The 27,969-nt window shown below is 42.5% G+C and overlaps 1 protein-coding gene across 1 annotated transcript; it reads right to left on the bottom strand.

The window, feature by feature from the left end:
* Positions 1-70: 70 nt before the first annotated feature.
* On the bottom strand, positions 71-27,969 carry plg (plasminogen). Its single transcript, XM_079525840.1, has 20 exons — positions 27,883-27,969; positions 27,664-27,745; positions 23,387-23,525; positions 21,918-22,024; positions 21,596-21,710; positions 20,567-20,706; positions 19,978-20,098; positions 19,232-19,350; positions 18,571-18,736; positions 17,759-17,883; positions 14,643-14,805; positions 12,916-13,100; positions 11,875-12,023; positions 10,761-10,854; positions 10,120-10,234; positions 4,578-4,655; positions 3,653-3,793; positions 2,061-2,167; positions 1,510-1,655; positions 71-818 (listed from the first exon to the last, which is right to left on the bottom strand). Exons 4-20 carry the CDS (start codon positions 22,015-22,017, stop codon positions 657-659), a joined length of 2,226 nt encoding a protein of 741 aa, XP_079381966.1. The 5' UTR covers positions 22,018-22,024; positions 23,387-23,525; positions 27,664-27,745; positions 27,883-27,969; the 3' UTR covers positions 71-656.

Here is a 27,969-nt window from a genome sequence, read left to right as displayed (position 1 = left end):
ATGGAAACACTTGCGGAAAAGAGTATTAAAATACAATTTCTCCTCATTTCAGCTTTATTAATTTTCACACGTCAAAAGCACATGACATTTCAGAGGCAACGTAACACAATCTGTATGAAATTCTCTATTGATTTTGTACTCATGCTTTAATCTCTGTTGACCCGTCACCTGGGTAGCAAACAACTGTTTATCTGTTAAAATGTCTTTAGGAATCCTCACAGTGAGCCATCGATTGATTGATGTGTATTTGTGTAGTGCAGTGGTTCCCAAAGTGGGGTCCGGGGACCCCCAGGGGTCCTTGAGGGAGTTCCAGGGGGTCCCCAGCTAAATTATGGTTTGGAACCAAATAGAGTGTACAAATGAGAGTGTACAAATAGAACCAAATGCCATTTGGTTCCATTTTGTACTCTCTCAGAGTTAAATTAACATTGATTTTACAATATAAATTGGGGGTCCCAGAGATAGAAATGCCATTAAATGGGGGTCCGTAGACTAATGCATGTCAAACTGGGGGTCCTTGAAATCAAACGGGTTGAGAATCACTGCTAGAGCCGGTCCCTCGCACATTTTTTCAAATGGGGGTCAATTGTGAGTGTCAATTTTGTCTTTGACATTAAAAAGAGTTTGGGAACCCCCTGGTGTAGTGATGTGCCCTTTTAGTTGTTGGCCATGGTTCTCTGTATCCAGTCAACGAACTTGGAGACCCGCGTGTAGACGCCAGGCTTCATGGCGTTGGCACAGCCCAGACCCCACGAGGTCACGCCCTGGATGACAAACCTGTTCTGAGCGTTGCACACCAGAGGGCCGCCGCTGTCCCCCTACAGGGAGAACACGTGCACACACGTGCACACACACACACACAGACACACAAATGAGGTTTGCCGCTTCAAAGTGTAAAAAGTCGTGCATGGTGGACATTTTTGTCAAAATTCCATTTTTGAGCTCTGAATGACCATAACAGGTCTGTATAACTTGTGTGTTCAACATTAAAAATTAAACTATTGCTGCCATATAGTCTGAAAACCTCTCCAGACTCCATCTTATCCCGTAGCACTTGCCCCAGCCTCGATACAGGTGTATGCAAATTGCAAAGGCTCAACTTATGTAATTTAGATTTTTTTATGTAGACTTATTGTATAGTGTATACTCAAAGTTTCATTGTTCAGATATTCTACTGTTAGATGGATGTTCTTAGGTTACTTAATTGATTCATTGATTGACATTTTAGTATGCAGAATGGGTACATTTCAAACGAAGACATAGGGCTGTATTTTGCGTGTCTTAAGTACCAGGTCTTATTACTTAACTTAAGACCTGGAGGCGTGATCAATGCCATTTGGCTATTCTGAGTGGCCAAAGAGCATTGACCACGCCTCCAGGTCTTAGGTTAAGTAATAAGACCTGGTACTTAAGACACGCACAATGCAGCCCATAGTGTACGGACATATTGTTAAATTCATTCTGCTCCTACGCCACCAGCACTCACTCATGCAGAGGTGTTTTGCCTACCTGACAACTATCTGTTCCTCCCTCGATGTTGCCTGCACACATCTCATGGTCTCTCACTCTGTTGTTCAAGTAAGATGGACGGTTACAGATCTTGTTCTCTATCACAGGGAATCCGGTTTCCTTCAGGACCCCCTCTCCACCTGTGCCTGTAGAATACGGCAAAGCACAATGATTTGTATTACATTTTTTTAAAAAGGCCATTTTAAAGTGAGTTACATGAAGGCATAAAATGCATTCATGGAGAATTAAAGAATAAAATAAATGAAAGACATGAAATATATTAAAAATAAATAAATATAGTTTCACTTTCCTAGCTGCTTAACCAAGTTGGCACCATACTGTATGAGTTCTTTCCTATATAAACTTCTACATAGATTTTGGATATGTATTTATAATCTTTATCCTTGTACACAATCAATCAAGTTGTCATGCACCTCTGAATCATAAAGTGTTCTTAAAAAGGATTTTGTTTGATGACAAAGTAGAGCAGACAACAAAGCATGCATGTGCACGCACGCACGCACCCATGCGTGTTATACATGTACATGTACCTTGAGTTTCTCCCCAACCAGTAACATAGCACTCTGTTCCACTAGGGACCACGTAATCTTTGTCTGGGAGACAAACAGGCAGCACCTTGTCGTTTATTAGAACTGGGCTGGAAGCACACACGCACACACACGCACACGCACGCACACGCACACGCACACGCACACGCACACACACACACACACACACACACACACACACACACACACACACACACACACACACATAAAGTCATGTCATGTCATGTCCATATTAGATTGTAAACTAGAGTTACAATATTTCCCCACCAGGATTCATTCATTAATTCACCTCGTATTGCCAGGATTTCCCCCCGTTTAACCGACATTTATGTCGGTTATTTTGTGTGTGTGTGTGTGTGCAGTGGCGGAAGGTTCCTATAACGGCAGTGGGTGCCCCCCGCCCCCCAGCCACTTTATTTACAGTTTGCTAATAAATACAGTGGTGCGCGCTTTCAGTTCACAACGATTAACGAACACATTAAATTGTTTCAGCATGATCAACAGTAAATAATTAAATTGTTTCAGCCATAAGCGGCGGGTGGATTTTACCTTTAGCTAGGTGGGACGACGACGACGCAGATTTATTTATTTATTTCCCCCAGATGGTCTAACAATGTCATGATTTGACCAATGTATTACCAATCTCGTACACCATTGCTCACGGAAGCAAGATCCTTGACCCAATTACAGCCACTGCATCTTACCTTTTAATTAAAGTAAAAGTAGTCTGAGGAAAAGGAACAGTTCTGTTCCCCGGACATTGTTTTGGGCTATTTTGGCTGAGATGGCTCGGTTTGTCAAGTCTCAAGTCAGTGTGGAGATTACCCGGCGGCCGGCGGTGTTGCTGCCCCTCCCCTCCCCTCCCGGCTCATGGCTCTTTACAGACGGGCCGACGGTACACAGACAGCAGTTTAAGATGGCGTGCTCCAGTCTTGTTGACAACATCAGCTAGCAACCCAATGCTAATGTGAGTAGCATCTCGACTCCATCGATCAAAAGCACCAATATATATATATATATAATATATATAAAAGACCAATTTAGCTTTAATCCCCGCCAAATGGCGCTCGGCCAGATTAATCCAAATGACGCGGATTCACGCAAATGGCGGGGAAAGTTAGTGTTTATCCTTATTTCTCTGCCAGACATGGACGGCCGAACACCGTTGGACCGATCTGCGTCAAACTTTTCACTGAAGGTTATTCAATCAAATAGTTTTTTCCCTGGATTCTCCCCATTTAGGCCCTGCACACATATGGGGGAGTTGCATCGTGATCCAAGGAATCCATGGAAAAAAATATTTTCAAGAATTATAAAGACAAAATGTGAAGCTTTTATACAGATTTCAGATACAGGTTTCACTGTCCAATTGTGCCACAGCCACAACTGGACAACTTTCTTCCAAGTACTGTATACTAGCTGTTTCCATATCAACTTAGGGAATCATGTATGATGTTTTATTCATTAATAACCAAAAACTAAATGATAAAGCCTTATTTTTGCTTCTGGGAAACTCCACCGACATCCGGCTGATTTTGGCTAGAGCAACATAATACTTTCACTGCGGTACTCACGTGCTGAGTTTGAGAAGAGCGATGTCGGCTCCGTTGGGCCCAAGAAACAGTTGATCCAGTGGCCTCTCCTGTTTAGACGGCTCAGTGGCTCTTTCTGTGTGGATGCCCATCACCACCTTGTAAAATGATGGTGACTTACTCCTACACACACACACACACACACACACAGACACGCATGCACGCATGCACGCACGCACGCACGCACGCACACACACACACAAAACAAGCTGTGTCATATACCGGTATGTCAAAAAACGATGTCATCCACAAAGTCACGGTCTGCATTGGGGTGCGACACTTAATCCAACTAATTTATTTAATTGATTATAAGAAATAACTGATACAGAAATAAAATACAGTAGCAAAAATAGAGAAAATAGCATGTCTTCAAGCTATCAATGATAGCCTGCGTTGTGAAGCATTGTGCGATTGTAGCTTGACTATTTGAGCTATTTATGCATAACACTGTTGCACAACTTAGTATAAAATGGTTAAAGGTAGGGTAAGTGATGTTTCTTGGTTAAAACAAACAGGTTTTTGTGTAAAGGTTATCCCTATCTCTCCAACTCTCACTTGTGTAATCTATAGCTTGGCTGAGTTAATTCTCTATCCTGATTGGATAAAATTGGTATCCTGACCTGAAAATGCATTTTCTGTTGAATATAGAGCTATTTAAGACAAAAAAATGATAGTTTACCTTGCTTTTAATCAGACTATAATTGATGTTGTTGCTGTGATTTGTTAATAAAGAAATATAGATAAATATAAATACATAAAAAAGTTATGCTCTTGATTATATGATAAATCGAAAAAGTAATCAATGGAATAATTGCTAAGAACATAATCAAGAGCAGCCCTAGTCTGTATTTTATCATGTATTCCCATGAGGGAATGAATGCATGTGGTGTCAGTGTGTTAGAGTTACTTCTCCAGGCAGTGTGCAGCAGTCACGACCCACTGGGGAGCGATCAGTGTTCCGCCACAGAAGTGGATTCCTGAATTCCTGGGAGAGAAAGATGGAGACAGACAGACAGACAGACAGACAGACAGACAGACAGACAGACAGACAGACAGACAGACAGACAGACAGACAGACAGACAGACAGACAGACAGACACATTGTATAATATTTGATCACATATTTGATCCCTCACCTCTTCCTCTGACTGAGGGAGAGCAGTGACAAGATTTTGACTTTGTGGTTGCTTTATATTATAATGATTTATAATGATACTGCATATTTTCTATATTACGGTATATCAATCTGGGTGGCTACGATACATTTATCAAGAACAGAAGAGACGTAAAGTAGTCACGTGACGTAATACAACAAAAGTGGCATTCAGTGCTCACCACCACTGAAGGAAATTACCACTACTAGACCTATCCACTAGATAGAGCAGTAAGGCCTGCTACTGGGTAAAACAGTAATGTACTATACTAGAATTTCGCCGCCCTTCGGGCGGCGAATCCTAGTTCCGTGGGCAGCGCAATGGGAAGAAGGAAATAGCGGGATTTGACAGACTCCACTCCAGTATTGTGCCCTTGACATGTAGTAACGGATGGGTATTATTATTATTTGTTGTATTTTCACATCAAAGGAAATTAATGTAAATGAAAATAAGCAGACATGAAACTGCTGTTTACTGTTTTTGTTTGCTTACAATAAATTACTGTTTTTGGAAACCAAAAGCTGTAGAGAATGGAGCAGAACATACTGTAGTATATTTTTGGGGGGACCTTGACTGCATTATAGTAGGGCTACATTATTTTGGATTGCGGATTGCAGTGACCCCACATTGTTTGTTCGGGAACAATATTTGTAGTTACAATGAGGGCTACATGAGCCGAAGGGAGAGAAACACTTCGCCTCTCTCCAGTCCGTGCATATGGTGCTGGTACGGATCGCATCGTTGACTGACATAAACACACCGTTACAATTCAGAGGCACTTCAATAAGAAAACTCAACTAATAACGCTTGTGTGTGTTAATCTGCCCGATGCTGACGTTAGTATATAATGTTTAGATTGTTTTCCTGGCTGAATAACAACGGATCGCATCGCTGACTGACATAAAATCCAATTCAGAGTCACCCCGCACGCACACACACACAGAATCCATGCGCCTCGGTGCGTCGCAGTTGTCATGTTTCCATGAATTAAACGGGTCGCGCAATTGTCGTGTTTACATTAATGAAACTGGTGGTGCAATTGTCGTGTTTGCATGAATTAAACGGTGTATTTATGTAATCGCGCCGCTGTCCATCCAAGTCCGAATCAGTGTGTGTGTGTGTCTGTGTGGGACTGTGTGTGTTGTGGAAGACGGGGAACAATGTTGCCAGGGTCGTGAATTGTAAGCGAGTTGTAGTGTGTGTAAGTAGCGTGGTGAAAGGCTTTGTTTCTGGGTCTGTGTGCTTGTTTATGGGCCTGTTTTGATAGACCTGGCAACAGTGGCCCGTGTGTGTGTGTGTGCGTGTAGTGTTGTGTTCGTGTTGTTCTTCTAATGTGTGTGTGTGTAGCGTGTAACTTCCGGTGTTGCAGAAACATAAAAGCTCTCGTGGGTCACGTGGTTGGCTTTGAGCCAATGGGAGAGGGGATGTAGTGTTGCCAGGTCCGCGTATTGTAAGCGAGTGGTAGTGTGTGTAAGTAGCGTGTTGAATGGCATTGTTTCTGTGCTTGTTTTCATAGACGTGGCAACAAATTAGGCGGGGGTGTCGGTGCTTGTGGCGTGTTTGTGTTTATTATTGATATTGATGTTGTTTGTGAGTCTGGGCGGGAGCCGGCTTTAGTGGCAGTGCGATGACAATTTTTACGCGGATGGTGTTCAGTGTGGGCGTGCTGCGCGACATGAGGAGATAGCCGTGGATCGACGCGGAGGGTAAGTCTGTGACGTGTTAGTGTGTTTAGTGGGTTATTGCAGTGTGTGTTGCAGTGTGTCAGACACTCTTGGAGTGACGTAGTAGCTGGTGGCTTTTGTTCCTGGGTTGGGAACAGCGTTTTGGGCACACCTTTTCAATTGTATAATAGATATACTGTAGCTCCGTTTGGAACCTCTATATCTACGCTATGCTTTAGCTCCGAGATGAGGTTCCGAGGAAAGCTATCCCTGCGCTGGTAGAAATGGAGTCTAGCTGGGTCGAGCCCGTCCACAAGTAGTAGATTAAACTCCTTTCGCAGTATTTATTTCAAAAAGTAAAGGTATCAGAACCAAGATACAGTTGATGAACTCAACACCTAACATGTTAACTGAGGCATCAAACAATCGCTTACAAAGCGGTTGTTTGTCAGCCAGTACGATTTGTTTCCCCGGTTTTCCCAATGCAATCTTACGGAAGCAGTACTGGGCATGCCAACGGGGGTTGACTGGATATACAGAGATCATGGATTTCACAATGCCACGCCAGACTTGCCGGTCCTTCATTGCTATCCCCAGTTCCTGCTTACTGATGCATGTGTCCCTATATATAGCGATGACATCAGGGAACGACAGTTTTCTACCTCTGGTCTGCTTTGAGGCAGGGATTCCAGAGAAGGGAAGATATTAACCTCATTGTCCGCTCTGTAGCAGTGGCCGGCAAACTGTGTTCTTCTGGATCGGACTAGTGAAGAAACACGGGGAAGGTTGCCGTATATTAGATTAGTCGATGGGTGGCTCTTCCTAGCCTGGTTAATAAACCAGACCGAATCAGCCGTTGGCAAAAAAAAGTTGCCTACCAGCGGATTACGGTCTGGCGAGGCTCAGTAGCACGCCTCTTTCCTACAGCAGAGAACAGGTCGGACCAATCGGGACACGGTATGCAATATAGGCGGGCTTTGGTACAGTGACGTTCAATGCTTGAGACTTTTGACTGACAGTAGCTCTGACCAATTGCGTCAAAGAGAAAATGTTCCCCGGGAAATGAAATCCAAGTGGAGCCAGCCCAGACTGATATACCGCGACAGTGTTGTGTGATATTAGTCTGGTTTATTAGCCAGGCTAGGCTCTTCCAAGAGAGATGTTGCGCTCTCATTAGAAGGCGCACACAATGTCAAAGCAAGGTTTCCAAATAGACTATTGATTTTCTTTGAAGTCAAAGATCTTTCAAGTTTAGAACATTGAGTTCCAGCTTGTTCCTTTTACACCATTCAACAAGCTGGCTGACCTGCCTTCTATAATATCATCAATGTCGTGAACATGACAATTACCAAAGAATAGTAGAAAAGGGGAAAGCACACAACTGGACCTCAGTGCTACATATTCCAGAGACCATGTGAAACTGTAACAACTTGCCGATGTTAAGGTATTTAGCCTCATGCCATTGATGGCCATTGCAAAAAAGTATTTAAGCTTTATTTATTCTTTACAGGTATTGAGAGCTGAGGTCTCATTCTCAAGAGAGACCTGGTTTCAACAGTAGGCCTATAACAATCAACAAAGAAAGTGAATTCAATACAGAGAGGTAACCGCAAGGTTGCCAGTTCGAACCCGGGCTCCCCCAGAGTTAGTGTTGAGGTGTCCTTGAGCAAGACACTGAACCCATAATTGCTCCTGATGTGCATGGTTTCCGCCGCCATCGGTGTATGAATGTGTGTGTGAATGGGTGAATGTAATGCACAATCTATGTAAAGCGCCTTGGATAAGGCGCTATATAAATGCACCATTTACCATTTACCAGAGACAAGTTAAAAAAAAACGAATTATGATAAATGAAAGTAGAACCGCTAAGTGCAAGTGCAAACCTCCTCAAGCTCCTCCTCAACCTGTCAAAAAAAGCACAGGTGGTGTTAATGATTATATAGGTTTCAGTATTTATTTATGATGTATTGTCTCTATTATTAAGGTTATTGTAGCGGTCAATTACTCAATTTGTATTGGGGGTGGGGAGGGAGGCGGGGGTCGTGAGACATGGCCAAAGCATTTCCGGGGGTCCCCAGCCAAAAACATTGAGAACCCCTGACTTAAAGGAGCATTCTTGTTCTTGTTTTATATACTGCAATTATGTTTTCTGGATGTTCCATATCTCTTGTAGCCTACAATGTTTCATTTTGATTTACATGGTAGAGGCCTCGTATAAGCCCTTGGGCTTTTTTGCCTCAGCCTAGCACTTTACCCCTCTTATATTTATATGTTCACTGTGTTGTTTTTATATTGTGCTGAATAAATAAATACAAATACAAATTCAGTGATTTGGAAAACCACCCAGTCCACCCCGGTAACAAAATGTGCACATGCACACGCTCTACAGTGGGGGGAAGTGCAACAGCATGTGCACCAACCTTCATCCTGATTGGATGAAGGTTTTGCCACCCGCCACCAAAACTGAAACTAGGGTTTTTTGACCCCAGGGGCTCACTGGGGACAGGGAGGAACTCCTTATATGGTCAGCACACTCTATAGTAGGGAGGATTATCCAAAAAAATAAAACAAATAAGTGATATTTGAATGAAGCGAAATCACTGAATATACCTTTAAATCTATTTATGAAATCGAAGTGTTGCTTAATTCATTGTCAAGTAAAGTAATGAAAATAATCCACATACCATTTTCTGCTCCCAAAACTTTCTTTACTTTAAGTAAAGAAAGTCTTGGGAGCAGAAAATGGTGTGCGGATTCTTTTCATTTCATTTCTTTTAATTTCTTTACTTGTGACTTAATATTTTAATCCAGCACACTGCCTAGTAGGCACTTGGAAGTGCGTGTTCTTTTTTGGCTGTGGCTATGGAAAAAAGAATTCACGCAGTATTCGTCGTTTTTGTTTTGGGGATATCCAACTGCATACGGTATTAGCCTAAGCCGTTGGTGAGGTCTGATGAAGCCCTACGCGATGTTGGCAAAACCTTGGGCAGAGAGGAGTGCCAAGTTATTAATCTACATTTATTAAATGTCCACCTTTTATTTGCTCTAAGTGAAGCGAGTAATACAAATGCAGAGAGTTATGGCTGATAAGTAGGCCTATATACTGTATTATCAGCCCCAAGCTTGAAACGGCTACCTGATGAACCATTGCAAAATAAAGTGCCACCATGCGCTGAGCAACGAAGAAGTAACATATCGTATCTTCCTGAAAATCAGCCACCCGCAGTATCTGGTCATAGCAGAGGAGACAATCTACACTAGTATGATGAGACTGAGCATGTGATAAACAATTTATCATCCGGGAATTAGTCTTTGCCCGGGAGAGCTGAAATAGATGTAATGTTAGAGTCAACAGAAGTGAACCTTTCAAGCCTGTTTTCTCAACTCGCTGTTTTCTGCAAGACATTACTCTATAATAAGCCATACCTCCAAAACTGGTGGGTCAAACTGAACAACCAGTATGTCAATTGAAGCTATGATTCCCTGCTTCCATATGACATGAAAAATTAAAAAAGAAATGCAATGACTTAGCCTCAGTCAGAAACGGTCACAAATATCTGGGTGATAATCTATGTGTAATGTAATGTACAGCAGCATATATTTTCATTTAATCCCAGGTAATCCCACTCACCTGGTTCTGAGGCTGATCTGCCAGGGCCACGAGTGAGGTTTAGATACACAGCCTCCCACAATACGTCCAAAACAACGCCTTGGGGAGACGGGCGGTACCCCACACTTCAGGCCCGCTGCAGTGGGAGACAAGAAACAGCAACACTGTCGGAAGTGAAATACAACACTCTTCTTTGTTTTAATATAATTTTACCCCAAAACACATTATGAAGCCAAGAGTGGTTGATACTATGTAGCCGCCTAATGATCTCAAGCGGAGACGATGAACCGGAAGCAGCGGGGCAAAATCTTATCCAACGCCAACAAAATATTCTACGTTTTGTGTCTCTGAGAGGCTAAATGTCATCAAGTGGTGGTCCGCTAAATGTCATCAAGTGGTGGTCCGCTAAATGTCATCAAGTGGTGGTCCGCTAAATGTCATCAAGTGGTGGTCCGCTAAATGTCATCAAGTGGTGGCCCGCTAAATGTCATCAAGTGGTGGTCCGCTAAATGTCAAGTGGTGGTCCGCTAAATGTCATCAAGTGCTGAATAAATAATGGGCCTTGCTTTAAAAAAGGGTTGAAAACGTACCACTGGCCTAATGCATAAAACTAGGGGGTTATTAAGATTAAAAGGTTGATGATAGTCTCTGGATGAACATACCACAGTCAGGGATCTGGCAGTAATCCCATTTCTTGTTCACATCAGTGGTGTAACACCAGGGACCGTTCACATCACCGTCAGGGTTTCTGCAACTCTGCGACAGTAACACATGACAACAAAGAATTATTATTAAAGGGACACCAATCCCTTAATTTATACGACAAAGTAATAATGAAGCTTAACGCTTTTCAACATTATCTATGGTGTAGTACAGTATCTGTTATAGCAGGGGTTCTCAACCCGTGGGTCGCGACCCCTCGGGGGGTCGCCAAATTATTTTAGGGGGTCCCCAAGAAAAATCATTTTTTATTTTATTTTTCACGATTTTTCAAAAATAGCAGACCTACAAGCTCATAGCGCGCCACTCGGTGGCGCGCTATGAGCTTGTAGATCTGCTATTTTTCAATAGCTAAATTATAACATAATGTTTAAAACACCAAAAGGGGTTCCCACCCAAAATGGGTTAAGGTTATTGTAGCAGTCAATTTATATTGGGGGTCGTGAGGGGGCGGGGCGGGGGTCCCGAGACATTGCCAAAGCATTTCCGGGGGTCCCCGGCCAAAAACGTTGAGAACCCCTGTGTTATAGGGCTAATATTCCATTAGCAGCCATGAAACAGAGCTGCCTCTGAAACACCATTGAAGTTGTGATGAAAAGTTTACTCCAGCGATGTGTCGCGCACGCACGCACGCACGCACGCACGCACGCACGCACGCACGCACGCACGCATGGCTGAGGGAAGTAGGGGTGCTGGGGGGGCTGGAGCACCCTCTCCGCCCAGGCACAGCACCCCCTCAGACAGGAGGGGGGAAATAATAATTGTAATCAAAACAGATTTCTGTTAATGGACTAATAAATATGCTGTATCACAGTATCGGCACCTTATCCTGGTTAATTGCCTGTGTCAGTTTGCTCATGCGTGTGGAGAGGCCACTTTAAAAGCCACTTTTCTGCGTGAAAATGCGCGTGCACGAGGCGCGTGCACACGCATTTTGCGGCGCGCGCTAACGCGCGCGCACCCCCTACTAAGCGTTCAGCACCTCCTACTGTAAACATCTTCCCGCGGCCATGCACGCACGCACGCACACACGCACGCACGCACGCACACACTCACGTTGCTCTCTAGCCCTTTGGTGGGGTGTGTCTCTGGGGTGAAACTGTTGTGACGGTGGGGTGTCTGTGCGGCCCAGGCCTGACAGGTGACTCCCAGCAGGGACATGGAGGTAGACCCGCGGTACGTTAATCCGCTCCCCACCTTGCAGTCTGACAGAAAGACACAGAGAGATGGAGGAAGGGATGCAATGTATTTGGGTGTAATTATTCATATTTAGATGAGATACTTAGATTAAAAATGACAGAGGTGAGTGGTTGAACAATCAGGTGAACCAAGAGTTTTGAATAGGCCTATCTCACAGAATTTCCCCGCCCCCTTAATACGCCCCCTTTCGGGGCTATAGTGGTGATAGCGTGACGTCACTCCATAGACGCTACATGTTAACAGAGGTAATTTAAGAAGTCTACAACTTTTGTTTTCTCAAGGTAAGGTTTGTTCTATCTGTTCGAGCTGATTTACCATCTTGTTTGCTTCATAATAATATTGGTCTGTCACATTTTTACATTAGGAAATGTACGTAGATTCTCCAGAGAAAAAAACGTGTAAATGCTAATGTTAAATGACACCACTATCTACCGGAAGGGGGCGTGGAAAGGGGGCTGTGAGATAGGCCTATCGAATGTCTGCATGTGCATGCGTGCGTGTGCGTGCGTGCGTGCGTGCGTGCGTGCGTGCGTGCGTGCGTGCGTGCGTGCGTGCGTTGTGGAGCATAAAGACTGTCCCCAAAAACAAGCTACTATCTGACGGATTTAAGTGAATGAATAATGTATAAGAAAATGAATGAATGAATGAATGGATGAATGGATGAATGAATGGATGGATGGATGGATGGATGGATGGATGGATGGATGGATGGATGGATGAATGAATGAATGAATGAATGAATGAATGAACGAACGAACGAACGAACGAACGGACGGACGGACGGACGGACGAACGGACGAACGAACGGACGAACGAACGAACGAACGAACGAACTTCGGCCTGGTGGAGACAATAAAAGAGTAATATAGTGAACACATCTAAGCCTCATTCAGTCACCTCTCACTGGGGTCTGAGTGGCTGCGGGGGCTACGGGGACCGTTGGTCTGGTGGGTGAGACCCCAGTTGGTTTGACGGAGCACCGCTCCAGGTTGCAGTACTCCCAGCGAACAGCAGGGTCAGTGGTGTAACACCAGGGAGCTCGGTCTCCGTCGGGGTTCCTGCACAGGTTCCGTCTCAGGTCACTGTCACACAGGCAGAGAGGAAGAGACATTGTGACATCGTGACCAAATATCTTTGATATTTCGGCAGTTAAGATACAATTAATCATCACCGATGTATTTGTGATTAACTGGGTGATGGTCCGAGGCTGCCGAGGCATGGGAATGCTAGACAGAAGGACATCTGTGCAGAGTTGAAAAAGATTCCAGCAATGATTCCGCATACCATTCAAGTGTCATTGTTTTTTTTAATAAAAGCCCCAAATCCTGTGGTAGTAGGTCAATAGAGCGTCGCAGTCGCGCCCCCTTTAAGAAAGACGAGGGCACCAGGAAAGAAATGTGTTCATTGTCATGAGTTGTCACCTGCCGAGTTTAAATAAATACTTTTTGAAACGTCAATGGGGAAAATGAATGGGGAATTATTTCCTGGTGCCCTCGCAGGGGGGCGGGACTGCGACGCTCTACAGAGGGCATTCTGGACAGCTATACTTAAGTGGGTATAAATAGCTTTGACTGAATAAGCACAACGTTCAACGTCTTAGACAAATTCTCGAGGAGATTTGAAGTATGTCATGTTATTCATTAAGGAAGATATGAGAAGTAAAGCATTTACTTAAACATAATTACTATATGCTATAAAATTAGACTTTATCTTTCCTCCAAACAACTGACATCTGCAACAGCTGCAGGAATGTTCAGTATAAGAACTCACATAATGTTTGCCATAGTATGTAATCTACTCTCAGAGCACTGTTTGCTATCCTATAGCACTGAGCTATAGGATAGTAGTCACTGTCTTTCAGATCTTTATCTTATAACCAATCTCCCGACTCCCCACTCTGTCCTCACCTTCCTGTCTCTCTCTCTCTGTGGTGGTCCTATCTAAATTAAATCAAGCAAAACATTTGGTGAATTGGTCGTATGGCGGCAGAGCATTGTTTCTCACGCTACTGGGAAGGCCTGTGGGGTTAGGGTTAGAGCATTGTTTCTCACGCTACTGGGAAGGCCTGTGGGGTTAGGGTTAGAGCATTGTTTCTCACGCTACTGGGAAGGCCTGTGGGGTTAGGGTTAGAGCATTGTTTCTCACGCTACTGGGAAGGCCTGTGGGGTTAGGGTTAGAGCATTGTTTCTCACGCTACTGGGAAGGCCTGTGGGGTTAGGGTTAGAGCATTGTTTCTCACGCTACTGGGAAGGCCTGTGGGGTTAGGGTTAGGGTTAGGGTTAGGGTTGTATGGCGGCAGAGCATTGTTTCTCACGCTACTGGGAAGGCCTGTGGGGTTAGGGTTAGGGTTAGGGTTAGGGTTGTATGGCGGCAGAGCATTGTTTCTCACGCTACTGGGAAGGCCTGTGGGGTTAGGGTTAGGGTTAGGGTTCTCACGCTACTGGGAAGGCCTGTGGGGTTAGGGTTAGGGTTAGGGTTCTCACGCTACTGGGAAGGCCTGTGGGGTTAGGGTTAGGGTTAGGGTTCTCACGCTACTGGGAAGGCCTGTGGGGTTAGGGTTAGGGTTAGGGTTCTCACGCTACTGGGAAGGCCTGTGGGGTTAGGGTTAGGGTTAGGGTTCTCACGCTACTGGGAAGGCCTGTGGGGTTTTCTTGTGCTTGTGAGGCGTCATGGAGCTCCAGGCCTGACACTTCTTGCCACTGATGGTCACTGTGGTGGCGCCGCGGTAGCTCGCCCCGTCCCCCACGTAACACTCATCGTCCTCTTCAGCCGGGATAACGGGCTCGTCTAGCAACGAAACACAGACACACGGGCCATTATTTACATTTAAGAACATGATAAGGTACAGGAGGAAGAGGAAGACGTCGTACAGATTTACACATTTTAAATTGGTTGTGGTGTTACACCACTGATGTGAACAAGAAAATTGTTACACAGATATTAGTGCAATATTAAACGAAAGCATTACTGAAGCATCACTGAACGCTAATAAAACACAATAAAGCATATCAAAATGTATTCATTCATTTCTTTCTCCAAATAACGACCTTTCTGCAAGTCTGCTTGGCAAGACTGTCTGATCAGCACAGCTGATCTTTTTTAATATTTTGATTAGGTGTGCTGTCATGCTCATTTGAAGCATGTGTGCCGTCATGGTCATTTTGAGTTAAGCTATTTCAACCAATAAGATTGGTTCATTGAAACTAGTAGTAGTAAGTAGCCTTGCCGAGCCATGAGGCCCATAGGGCAGGAGCCTATCTCCTGTTTCTGTAGCGTGAGGCAGCTTGATGTACAAGTACACCCCCTGGACATGACGCTAGTATGTCGCAGGGACCTACCCCCAATCCAAACCCTTGATGCTGAGTGTCAAGCAGGGAGGCACTGGGTCCCATTTTTTAGAGTCTTTGGTATGACCCGGCCGGGGATTGAACCCCGACCTCCCAGTCTCAGGGCGGACACTCTAACCACAAGGCCACTGAAACTTGAAACTACCTGTTGTATAATTGAACCTGCATGGGAAAACCAAACACCTGAAGGTCAAACAAGAACTACTAACTCAAGAGCTTGGCTTGGAAGAATACAATACGTTACTTTAACACCCCAAACTGAAGATCATTTCCATATCTTTTGGGATTATCCTAAAATCCAGCCCGACCGCATGGCAAGAGGTTGTCAAGGAAATCAGAGCTATTTTTTAAATAGAAATTGACTGCTCTTTTCTTACTGTATACCTGGGGAGAATTCCTGTCCAACTCATATATGAGCCGTGATTTATATCTGTATAAAATCATATTGGTAGCTTGTAAGAAAGCCATCACTCACTGGTTACAGGACACGCCACTACCTATGGAAAACCTGACCTTCTCTCTTAGGCTAAGGGCAGAGCAATATGTAAGGAACTGGAAGAAATGTAGCCTGGCTAATAAGCCAGACTAATATCACACAACACTGTCGCGGTATATTAGTCTGGGCTGGCTCCACTTGGATTTCATTTCCCGGGGGGAGGGTTCAAACATTTTCTCTTTGACGTAATTGGTCAGAGATACTGTCAGTCAAAGGTCTCAAGCATTGAACGTCACTGTACCAAAGCCCGCCCATATTGCATACCGTGTCCCGATTGGTCCGACCTGTTCTCGGTTGTAGGAAAGAGGCGTGCTACTGAGCCTCGCCAGACCGTAATCCGCTGGTAGGCAATTTTTTTTTGCCAACGGCTGATTCGGTCTGGTTTATTAACCAGGCTAGAAGAAATGGACATCTTACTGGAGTAACTGGACCAAGGTCAATTTGGGCTTGCCCACAGCAAGTATGCATGTCATAAAGTGACCACAAGGTGGCAACATAGGATAGATTTTAAGTAGGGATTTGTAGACCTTAAAGGGTAAGACCACTTTTGTAGAGGTTTGGGTTGTGTAGTTACCTTGCCATGATGTAACTCCAAATGTGGACAAGAAATCAAAAATAATTTCTCCAGTGATTAGAAATTGATAATTCAAAATATGCTCCTCATTGACTTACATTGTACGCTGAAACAGCTCTCAAAGTCACTCTTTTAGTACGTAAACAAACACAAACAAAGTTGTTTCAGACAATATAGAGCAACACCAAAACTCATGTGGTTTTATTTCTTCATAAAAATGGTAACTTCCTGTTGATTTTACTATATGAAGATCTGGATCCGGATCCATGGATCCAGTCCGGGTTTTCTTCTGAATAAAAATGGACAAATCAACAGGAAGTTACCATTTTTATGAAGAAATAAAACCACATGAGTTTTGGTGTTGCTCTATATTGTCTGAAACAACTTTGTTTGTGTTTGTTTACGTACTAAAAGAGTGACTTTGAGAGCTGTTTCAGCGTACAATGTAAGTCAATGAGGAGCATATTTTGAATTATCAATTTCTAATCACTGGAGAAATTATTTTTGATTTCTTGTCCACATTTGGAGTTACATCATGGCAAGGTAACTACACAACCCAAACCTCTACAAAAGTGGTCTTACCCTTTAACTTGATTGATGAAAAGAAAGTGCTGGTAATTCATTCATATCTTTTTTTTATATGAATTGAACAAGGTGGACCCTCTTGTAAACAAGTGTAATGCTTAATTGGGTCGTCCACTCACAGTTAACAGTATTTGTATTGAGTTGTGCTTGAAATGTACTGTAATTCTGAAAACTGTTAATAAATATTTCAATCAATCAATCATCTAGGTGATATATAACGCCCTACTCAACACAACCTTTTTTTTTCTTGTTGTTTTTCATTATTATCATTGTCTTTACTTTACATTTCCTTTTTTATTATAATTTTTTGCTTTCTGTGTATGTGCTTATTGTGTTACTGTCCTTTGGTTTACTGAAATTTATGCTTGGAAAATGTCAATACATTTTTAAAGGAAAAAAAAAAAACATACGTCGCAATCATCCAAAGAGGAACACTTCCTGACCACAGGGGATATTCAGCTATCTGGCACGGGGCTACTCTGGTCATGTTAAATAGCACAGCATTCTAGGAATCAAATGTCTGTTATGTCTCCAAATCAATCATGAGCAGAGTCCATTGCAATGAAAAAGGCAAGATGTTCGTTGACCAGGTATACTTAATGAACTCGTGGGTGTGGCCACGTAAAACATAATTTTAACACTTTCTGTACATTTTTGAAAAAAATAGTACCTGATAATCATGTCTTAGAGGGGGGGGGGGGGGATTACTGGACTCCATCTTTAAGTAGTTAAAGCTACCTGGTCCGGGCGCACCGTCACAGCTGGGGACCTGGCAGTACTCCCAGCGTGTCTCTGGGTCAGTGGTGTAGCACCAGGGCATCCTCTCATTGTCTGGGTTACGGCAGTAGTTGTTGTCCAGGCCTCTGACAAAAAAATAGGTATACGTACAGTCAGTCAGTGGTTCCCAAACTGTTTCACGTCAAGGACCCCCAAATTGACACTAATTAGCCCGCGGACCCCAATTTGAAAAGATATGCCAGGTCATTAGGGGTGCACACTTAGTTTAGACTAGTCATTGGTTAGACATGGGTTAAGGTTAGGTTTAGGTGTGCTGCCCCGTGGGAGGTTTAGGGTGAGGGTTTGAGATAGGTTGTAGTTGTAGGACTAATGACTGCTCTAACCAATGACTAGTCTAAACCAAAAACTGTCTAAACGAAGTACTGCACCCGGTCATTATACGTATTATGTCGTATCGTCACACCCCTGACCACTAGGGGCGACTGTGGCTCAAGAGGTAGAGCAGGTTGTCCAATGATCCATGGGTCGGCGGTTCGAATCCCGGCTCCTCCTGTCTACATGTCGAAGTGTCCTTGGGCAAGACACTGAACCCCAAATTGCTCCCGATGTGCTGGTTGGTACCTTGCATGGCTTCCGCTGCAATCGGTGTATGAATGTGTGTGTGAATGGGTGAATGTAATGCACAATCTATGTAAAGCGCCTTGGATAAAGGCGCTATATAAATGCACCGACAAGACAGACAGACAGACAGACAGACAGACAGACAGACAGACACTGTAGTAGAGAGATATTTATCTGCAGGGTGTTCTTACTTGCAGGGGTAGTTGTCGGGAGAGCGGTTGTGTTTTTGAGGTGTCTGGGTCGACCAGCTCTGGCAGGTTTTCCCAGAGATTGTCCTGGCAACCGTCCCACGGTAGTTTCCTCCCTCGCCCGTGGCGCAGGTCAGCTCTGGGACGATGGTTGGTGGCTCTGACACTGCTGAGGACGGGAAAGACCGGTTCGATGGGTGAGAGAGAGGAACGACGAGGACCAGTGCATTTCGCCTTGTCTGTTGACTGGCTCAGTAGAACGGCCATTTTGACGTGAAGTAAACAGGTGTTACCAATACTAGTACTAATCAAGCTTCCATTCCTCTCATGGCAAAGTCTCCTGTTATGCATGTTGGCTCACTGGAAGGGAATGGGATCTGGACGGGAACCCCTTTTGGTGTTTTAACTAAGCATTATGTTATACTTAAGCTATTGAAAAATAGCAGATCTACAAGCTCATAGCGCGCCACCGAGTGGCGCGCTACGAGCTTGTAGGTCTGCTATTTTTGAAAAATCGTGAAAATGCGGCACAAATCTTTCAATATAATATTCTTTCAGAAGACTTTTTTTTTTATTTCGACGTCAGGCCTAAATGGGTTAAGTAGTATCATTGGTAACCAGCACAGCATTCAGTGTCAACAACGGATGTGTGGTGGACACTCACTGCAGCGGGGTATGCTGCAAAAGTCCCATCGTTTGGCTTCGCTGGTTGTGAAGCACCAGGGTTTGGGGTCGCCATCTGGATTCCTGCAGTAGTTCTCCTCCAGGTACTTCTCTGGGAGACTGGGGTTGGGGGGTTAAAGAGATTATGATGAAGATTTGTAAAAAAAAAAAAAAAAAAAAAAGGTTTCTTGAGCTCAATTGCACCCAAACAACCTGAACTTTTAACATTCAGTAGATTTTCTGTGGTCTGGGCCTGGGGTTTTCTGGCTCAAACAAGTGCTCTGATTTTCCTGTGGAGTGTGATGTAAGAGCCAGCAAATCCCATATAGGACAATGGGATTTGCCAGCAGATGTCACTGTTTTCACTGTTTTGCCTGTTTTCATTGCAGCTCAAAAGGCTTCACAGACACAGAGAAAATCCCAGACCACAGAAAATCCATTGAATGTTCAAAGTTCAGATTGTTTGGGTGTAAAGGTCATAAAACCGAAAAGAAAAACGAAAAATGAAAATAAATGAAAATGAATGTCATGATGAAACCTATAAAGGCTTTCTGAAAACATGTGACAAGACACACGCTGGAGACCACTGGACAACATCATAGATCAGTGTGGTTCTCAAGCGGGGGTCCAGTGACTCTCTGGGTGCCTTGAGGCAGTTCCAAATGGACCCTCAGTTACACTTACAGTGGACCTTGAAATCCAACAAATGTGAGAACCACTGACATAGAAAAACAGTATTATTATTACGCGCTGGGGATGTAGCCGTGGTTGTGTGGTTTCTGCGCGTCCCATCGCTGGCAGGTGAAGCCGTTCTCTGTGGCGGCGATCTTCCCTCTGTAGTCCTCTCCACTGCAGTGCATGCACTCCTCTGTCCGACCACACACACACACACACACACACACACACACACACACACACACACACACACACACACACACACACACACACACACACACACACACACACACACACACACACACACACACACACACACACACACACACACACACACACACACACACACACAGTGATGTCAGCGCGTTTGTCATCCATCCATCCACCCCTTCATGTATCTATTCATAATTCCTTCCCTCCATTCATTCATTCATTCATTCAACCCTTCATGCATTCATCCATCCGTCTGTCCATCCATCCACCCATTCATTCATTCAACCCTTCATGCATTCATCCATCCGTCTGTCTGTCTGTCCATCAATCCACCCAACCACCCACCCATTCATTCAATCAGTCATCCATTCATTAATTCTCGGTGAGAATTCATTAATGAATGGATGACTGATAGAATGAATCATTCCCAGTCACGTATCCATCTTACGGCTGCAGTCCTCTACGCTGCAGGTCTCCCAGCGTTTGTCGGGGTCCGTAGTGTAGCACCAGGGACCCATGCTGTCCCCATCTGGGTTCCTACAGAAGTTGGAGTCCAGGTCTGCCTTGGGATGAGTCTGAGGGGTGATGCTGAAGGCAGAACACAAGACCAAGGTTATGGTATGAGATGATTCCATATGCGTTTAGATTAGCCCATTTTGACCTGAGATCAGATTCTAAAAATGTCTTCTACATCCTGACAGTTTTCTGAAAAAGCTATGTTTCTATGTCAGTGGTTCTTCGATTTTTCAAAAATAGCAGACCTACAAGCTCGTAGCGCGCCACTCGGTGGCACGCTATGAGCTTGTAGATCTGCTATTTTTCAATAGCTAAAGCACAACATAATGCTAACACCAAAAGGGGTTCGGTATGACTATACTCTGTCTATGATGTGTAGAAGGATTAGAAATTATATCATATGATTAGGGCTGGGACTCAATTAAAAGAAGTAGTCTAATTAATCTATAGAACAAAGCGGAGATCCGCGCACACTTAAAGGTTAAAAAGGAGGAACACTTTATTCAACCGACATGTTTCGACCTATACGGTCTTCATCAGCCCTGATGAAGACCGTATAGGTCGAAACATGTCGGTTGAATAAAGTTTTGTTCTATAGATGTGTTATCCCGAATTGATGCCAGGAGCACCTTTTTACTATTTTTACATTGTGTATACCTGCACACCTCCTGAGCACCTGGTTGCTTCCTTGCCTCTGCCAAGTAATCTAATTAATTTGAAGCATTGTAATTAATTCATCTAAATTAATCGCATTTTAATCGCATATCAATATTTGACCTGAGAAGATTACTTTGGTCAATTAAAACAGATTTTGGTATACGAGTGAATCAATGAGTGAGTGGCTAATGACCGAAACAAACTATTACTACTACTTTGGAATGGAAATGTTCCCCGTTCGAGCTGCGATAAAATGTGATGCCAAACAGTAGAGAGACAAGTGTGAAATGAGAGGAAAACCTACTTGGGCCTGTGTGGGTATTTCCCAGCCCATCTCTGGCAAGTCTTTCCCGATTTCGTTCTAGACTTTGTGCCTCTATAATCTGTTCCTATTCCATTCACACACTCCAACAGGAACCCTAGCAGACAAGACAAGATATAGACAAAAGATAAAATCTATCAAAATCTATCAAATAACAGCATCAGTGTCAATGACTCAATGGTTGAATAAAAAAATAAAAATAAAAAAAAATAATAAAAAGTAAATAAAATAAAAATAAATAAGAATAAATAAAAATAAATAAATAAAAATAAATAAAAATAAAAAATAAATAAAATAAACCTACCTTTATTTTCATACAGAGCTGTGCTGCTCCTGCGTAGGACAGGCTCTGTTTTGGAGTTTGCCTCTGCTGTCCAACATTCCTGGTCTTTCTCTATGTACATGAATGACCTGAAAACACATAGCAGTAATTGTTATGGAGACAGCAGCTGCTGTCAGTTTGAACCTTTCATGAACCGTTCGTTGTCTGCCAGCGTGTATGGCTGCAGTGCTGGAAAGTAACTAAGTACTTTAACCCATTTAGACCAGGGGTTCTCAACGTTTTTTTGGCCGGGGACCCCCGAAAATGCTTTGGCAACGTCTCGGGACCCCCGCCCCGCCCCCTCCCGACCCCCAATATAAATTGACTGCTACAATAACCTTAAACCATTTTGGGGCGGGAACCCCTTTTGGTGTTTTAAGCATTGTTATAATTTAGCTATTGAAAAATAGCAGATCTACAAGCTCGTAGCGCGCCACCGAGTGGCGCGCTACGAGCTTGTAGGTCTGCTATTTTTGAAAAATTGTGAAAATATATTTTTTTTCTTTTTTTTCTTTTTTTTTTTGAAAATAATTTGGGGACCGCCTAAAATAATTTGGCGACCCCCCGAGGGGTCGCGACCCACGGGTTGAGAACCCCTGATTTAGACCATGAGGACGATTCTACAAATGTCTTCTAAATCCTGACAGTTTTCTGAAAAACCCATTTTATGTTTTTATGTCAGTGGTTCTCAAACATTTTCATGTCAAGGACCCCCAAAAATATATGTAATTGGCCTGCCGACCCCTATCTGAAAATATGTAGTTCCAGCCAGGGACCCCCCAGAAGCAAAGATTTGAGTTAAAAACATTCGCTCTGAAAGAATATATATATTCAAAGATTTGCGCCACATTTTCACGATTTTTCTAAAATAGCAGATCTACAAGCTCGTAGCGCGGCACGGCACTCGGTGTCGCGCTATGAGCTTGTAGATGTGATTAGGCTACTGTAATTTTCCCCACAACTGTTTGGCTGTGCCAAGCATAAAATGTGAACTTTACTGTACATGCAACTTATATAGCTCTTATATAGCTCTACAGTACATACACACACACACACACACACACACACACATATATATACATATACATATACATATACATATACATATACATATACATATACATATACATATACATATACATATACATATACATATACATATACATATACATATACATATATATATATATACGGATACAGATACATGTGTGTATGATTACCGTTAATTGTAATTGCTTATAGGGATAATGAATATTAGATAAGGAGGGGGTAGGAGTAAATAAGTCTTTACTTCTTCCTACTCCTTTTTGAACTTAAGGTGGAAGATCAATGATCACATTGTTGTGGTTTCTTTTTTCTTTGCTTATTTCATTTTTTTTTTAAATACATTTTTTACTGAAAGTTCAAAATAAAGATTATCAAATCCAAAAGCTTTCACAATGACATCGTACTTGCAGGTGAAGGCCGTCTCAGTGTTACACTTGGCAGCGCACTCCGCTACAGTGTTCACAGAGTATTCCCTCTTATGCAGCGAGAGGATCCATGCCCCGTCTGTCTTGGCGTAGTCGACCACATCCGTGTCACCACCGACTGGAGGAACAGAAAAGAAGAAAACATACAACCAGGGCTCATATACTCTATGGGGCTCACCCATAGATATATATAAACTCTAGATAGCTCACCCACGCTGTTGGCCAATGGAGAGCGACGTCGTTACGTGGCGGCCATCTTACCTCGGGACACATAACATTGTGTATATGGGGCATGTACTCTTAAATGACCATAACTTGCTCAATTTTCAACCGATTTTCAAACGGTTTGGTTTGTTATAAACGTCAGAGACGTCCGCATACGTATATGATTTTATACGACGTTCATATAAAAAACATAAATTAAGCAGATAAGCGTCCTGAATCATAGCCACGTTGACAACGTTTGTAATAAACCAACCCGTTTGTAAATCCGTCAAGATTTGAGCGAGTTATGACTGTTTCTGTTTGAGCTGCCATTGAACATACTGTACTGTAGCCCCGAAGTAAAATGGCTGCCGGGTGAACGACGTCAGAAACTCCGCCTTGAGCCATCTAGTGTTTATATATATATCTATGGGCTCACCAACATGTCCCTTCAGTCCCTACACGGAACACATGTGTCCGTGGCAAAGAGTTGCTCATGTCCGTGGCAACATTTTAGATTGTCTGTTACACCATTATAATGTTCTCATTTTGATCATAACACCCAATTACTGAATGTCAAGTCTCCAGGTTTTTGCCAGAATAAGTATGGCAATTATTTATTATTATGACACTATGGCACATTAGGAGTCCACTAGTGCTAGTACGTCCCGATCCGATCACGTGACTGACCGGAAATCGGGGGCAGATCACGTCATTTTCAAATGATCGGAATCGGATCGGGAGCAAGTGTTGTGATCTCGTGTTGTGTTTATAGCTATCTAGCTATATATCTTGTGTTGTGTTTATAGCTATCTAGCTATCTCGTGTTGTGTTTATAGCTATCTAGCTATATATTTCGTGTTGTGTTTATAGCTATCTAGCTATATATCTCGTGTTGTGTTTATAGCTATCTAGCTATATATTTCGTGTTGTGTTTATAGCTATCTAGCTATCTCGTGTTGTGTTTATAGCAGACTCCTCACTCATATGTGCACTTGCTGTTTGGGCAACTCCAAAGCAAACTCCACATGCCCCGACATTTTATTTACCTGCCATAGTGCCTGTGTCGGATCGCTGGTTAGACTGGCATATTCGCCGATACCGATATGACCAATAAGGGCCGATACAGATACTTTTACAGTATCGGGACATCTCTAGTTGCAACACTGACCAGTCTATTGACAGATGAGTCATTTGTGGACTTACAAAACCACGACATTGTTGAAAAACACTGAAGGGGTTTATATACTGTTACTTATAGGTTAGAGGATAATTTGACACACTAGTGGAATATCATGTGGCGATTCAGGAAGAAATGTCAGGAAAAGGTACATGAACCGTAAATGAAGTCATAAATTGGAAATCCTGCCAGTTTTCTTGCAAAAGGTGTACTATAACAAATAGCAGCTTTTTCTGTTTAGATTACCTAATCATTAACATGATCAAAAATGTAGCCTATTTCAACAGCAAATTAAAATTAATTCAAACTAAATGTGCCTGAAATAATTGTTTTAAAATGTCAGGTATAGACATATATTAGGCTACTGATTTTGATTTAAATAAGTATGAATGAAAAGAATAGTGTAGTGCTGTTATACAACTTGCTTCACTGGTAAAATGGATGATAGAGACAAACAGTAAAGTTAATATTACAGTAACCTAACAAACAAATATACCTACTTTATATACATTTTAGTAGAAGACTGCAAATGAGTGATCTATAGATGTAAATAAGACCAATGCTTACAACCTGAACCTCTGTAACCTCTGTCAAGTAGGCCTACTGTACCACTGCTGATCCGGATTGACTTTCACGTTTGAATATCTGTGATGATTGGCTGTTATACAATGGACACATTATTCTGTTTGATGGTTGCTTTCCTTATCCAGTTCGCTATGTAAAGCTATAGAACACTTGAATCCATTCTAGGCGGGAACCCCTTTTGGTGTTTTAAGCATTATGTTAGACAGAAAACAAAGAGCTTGTAGATCTGCTATTTTTGAAAAATCACGAAAATGTTGCACAAATCTTTGAATATAAATTATTTTTAACGTTTTTAACTCAAATCTTTGCTTCTGGGGGGGTCCCTGGAACAACATATTTTGAGATGAGGGTCAGCGGCCAAATACATATATATAATTTTGGGGCTCCTTGACATGAAATAGTTTGAGAACAGAAACATTGGTCTTTCAGAAAACTGTCAGGATTTAGAAGACATTTGTAGAATCGACCTCAGGTCTAAGTGTGTTAGTTACAGATGTGACTACTCTCTATAAGCCATGTGTAAGATGGATTCGCTGGAAATCATCCTCAGAAAGAATCAAATGTGTTTTCTGAAAAACATTCAAATAATTCAGATGCCATATTGCTTGTTTCCAAAGTACAGTATATCTTACGTACCTGTACAGATGACCGCTGCCAAGAGGAAAGTTGCCTTGTACAGATCCATTGTGAGAACTCTCACTAAAAGTGCATAGTCGACTAACTAACTCACAGTGAGTTACCAAGATTACTGTACCTTATTGGGGTCCTTTCACCCCAGGCAGCAAGACAAATAACATCTCAATCATTGGTCAATCATTAGCTTGACGACAAGCACAGTTTAGGACTGTTTAGTTTAGGAGAGGTCAAAAAACTGTTTGCCTGTGGGTTGGATTTACAGTGGAGTGAGTTTCACTACATCAAAGTACATCATTTCCAGTGAATATCTCATTGAATATCTTTGATCCGAACTTATCTCATACATACTGTACACCAGCACTAATGCTTTTCAGACCCTTCCATGATCCTATTATTATAATGACAATATGTATTTAGTGTACTGCTGGTGTCTTCCATTCGTACCCACAACACAATGGATTGGGACTATGAGCTTTGAACCTTTCAATATCATGTGGGCTTTTGTGTTTGGTTATCGTTGTACCAATTCAATATCCAGTCAACACATAGAGCCACGTAGCAGTGTCTTTTATGAGACTAATGTCTTCATATTTAGAACAGCTAAATTGTACCACTTTACAGTATTAACCCATTTAGGCCCGACCTCAAAATTCTCAAAATTCTTATAAATATTTTCATGATTTTTCAAAAATAGCAGACCTACAAGCTCATAGCGCGCCACTCGGTGGCGCGCTATGAGCTTGTAGATCTGCTATTTTTCAATAGCTAAATTATAACATAATGTTTAAAACACCAAAAGGGGTTCCCGCCCAGAATGGGTTAAAAACACTGTGTAGCAAGACACCATTTTTGTTGTGTAGGCTCCGGTCACTACTTTTGTGTGATCCAGATATATGTAAAAATCAATAATAGGTGGTTAATGTTCAGCTAAAGATGAGCAATAGTCCTCAACTGCAAACACATCATTACAAAACAATCTACTTTAGACTGCTACCTACCGGTAGGCCTGAGTCCCTGGCTGGAACTACTGGGACTAAGGTTCAGCACTGGTTTAGTTATTCCATTTTTGTATGCAGTACAAGAGCATTTATTATAGAGGTGGGGGTCCTTCCATTTTGGAGCCCCCCGTCCCGTCCGTTATTAATATTAATAATAATAAATAATAATAATAATAATAACAACAATAATAACAATGAAATTATTGGCAATTAATCTATTAGGTTACTATGGATCTCAACCACTATGAGGTAAAAGAAAGAAAAAGAAATCTGTGTGCCACATGTGTTATATTTTATACAGTATAACTAAGTCAGTGGGAAACATACCACCAGAGGGTGCCATTGATTACAAACTGTGAAAGCCACAATGTGTGAAAATGATTCCCTCAACAGATCCTTTGCGACTGAGTTTAAACAGTTTAAGGAGAGAAATAAAAGTAAACAAACCAAAAAGGCATTATTGTAAAATATTTGAATGCGAGATAAATAATACAATAATAATATCCACTCTGAATCATTCTTAAAACCAAGTTGACACTATTAGAGGGGGCTGTCAAAGACAGAGAGGAGCTCTAAATTCAACACAGCTCAATTGAGATGATTCCTGAATCTTCTTGTTCGGGCAGAGTAATATGGACATGTCATAAACTTACCTGATTCACCAATGCAGGCGCTTGATTCATCATGACTCCTGTGATTTTAGCCTTGATGCAGAAGCAAATTATTTCGTTCCACCTTTGGTAAAAAAAAGTAATGTAGCCTCATTAAATGAATGTATATTAATACATAATTGAAAGAATACATGAAAGACATGTATATAAATGGAAAGTGGAAGTCTCAATAGGTTGGCCTTGGTCAATGGGGAGAAGCACCTCTAGTCATGACTGCCACCAATTCCTGATTTCATCTCTGAATGGCATCGTTGATCTGTTCAAGTGCTCTTACGGTGTACAGGTCAG

Source organism: Electrona antarctica (assembly GCF_951216825.1).
Source record: "Electrona antarctica genome assembly, chromosome: 17".
NCBI classification, from domain to species: domain Eukaryota; kingdom Metazoa; phylum Chordata; class Actinopteri; order Myctophiformes; family Myctophidae; genus Electrona; species Electrona antarctica.
This window is presented reverse-complemented; position numbering and strand designations above follow the sequence as displayed.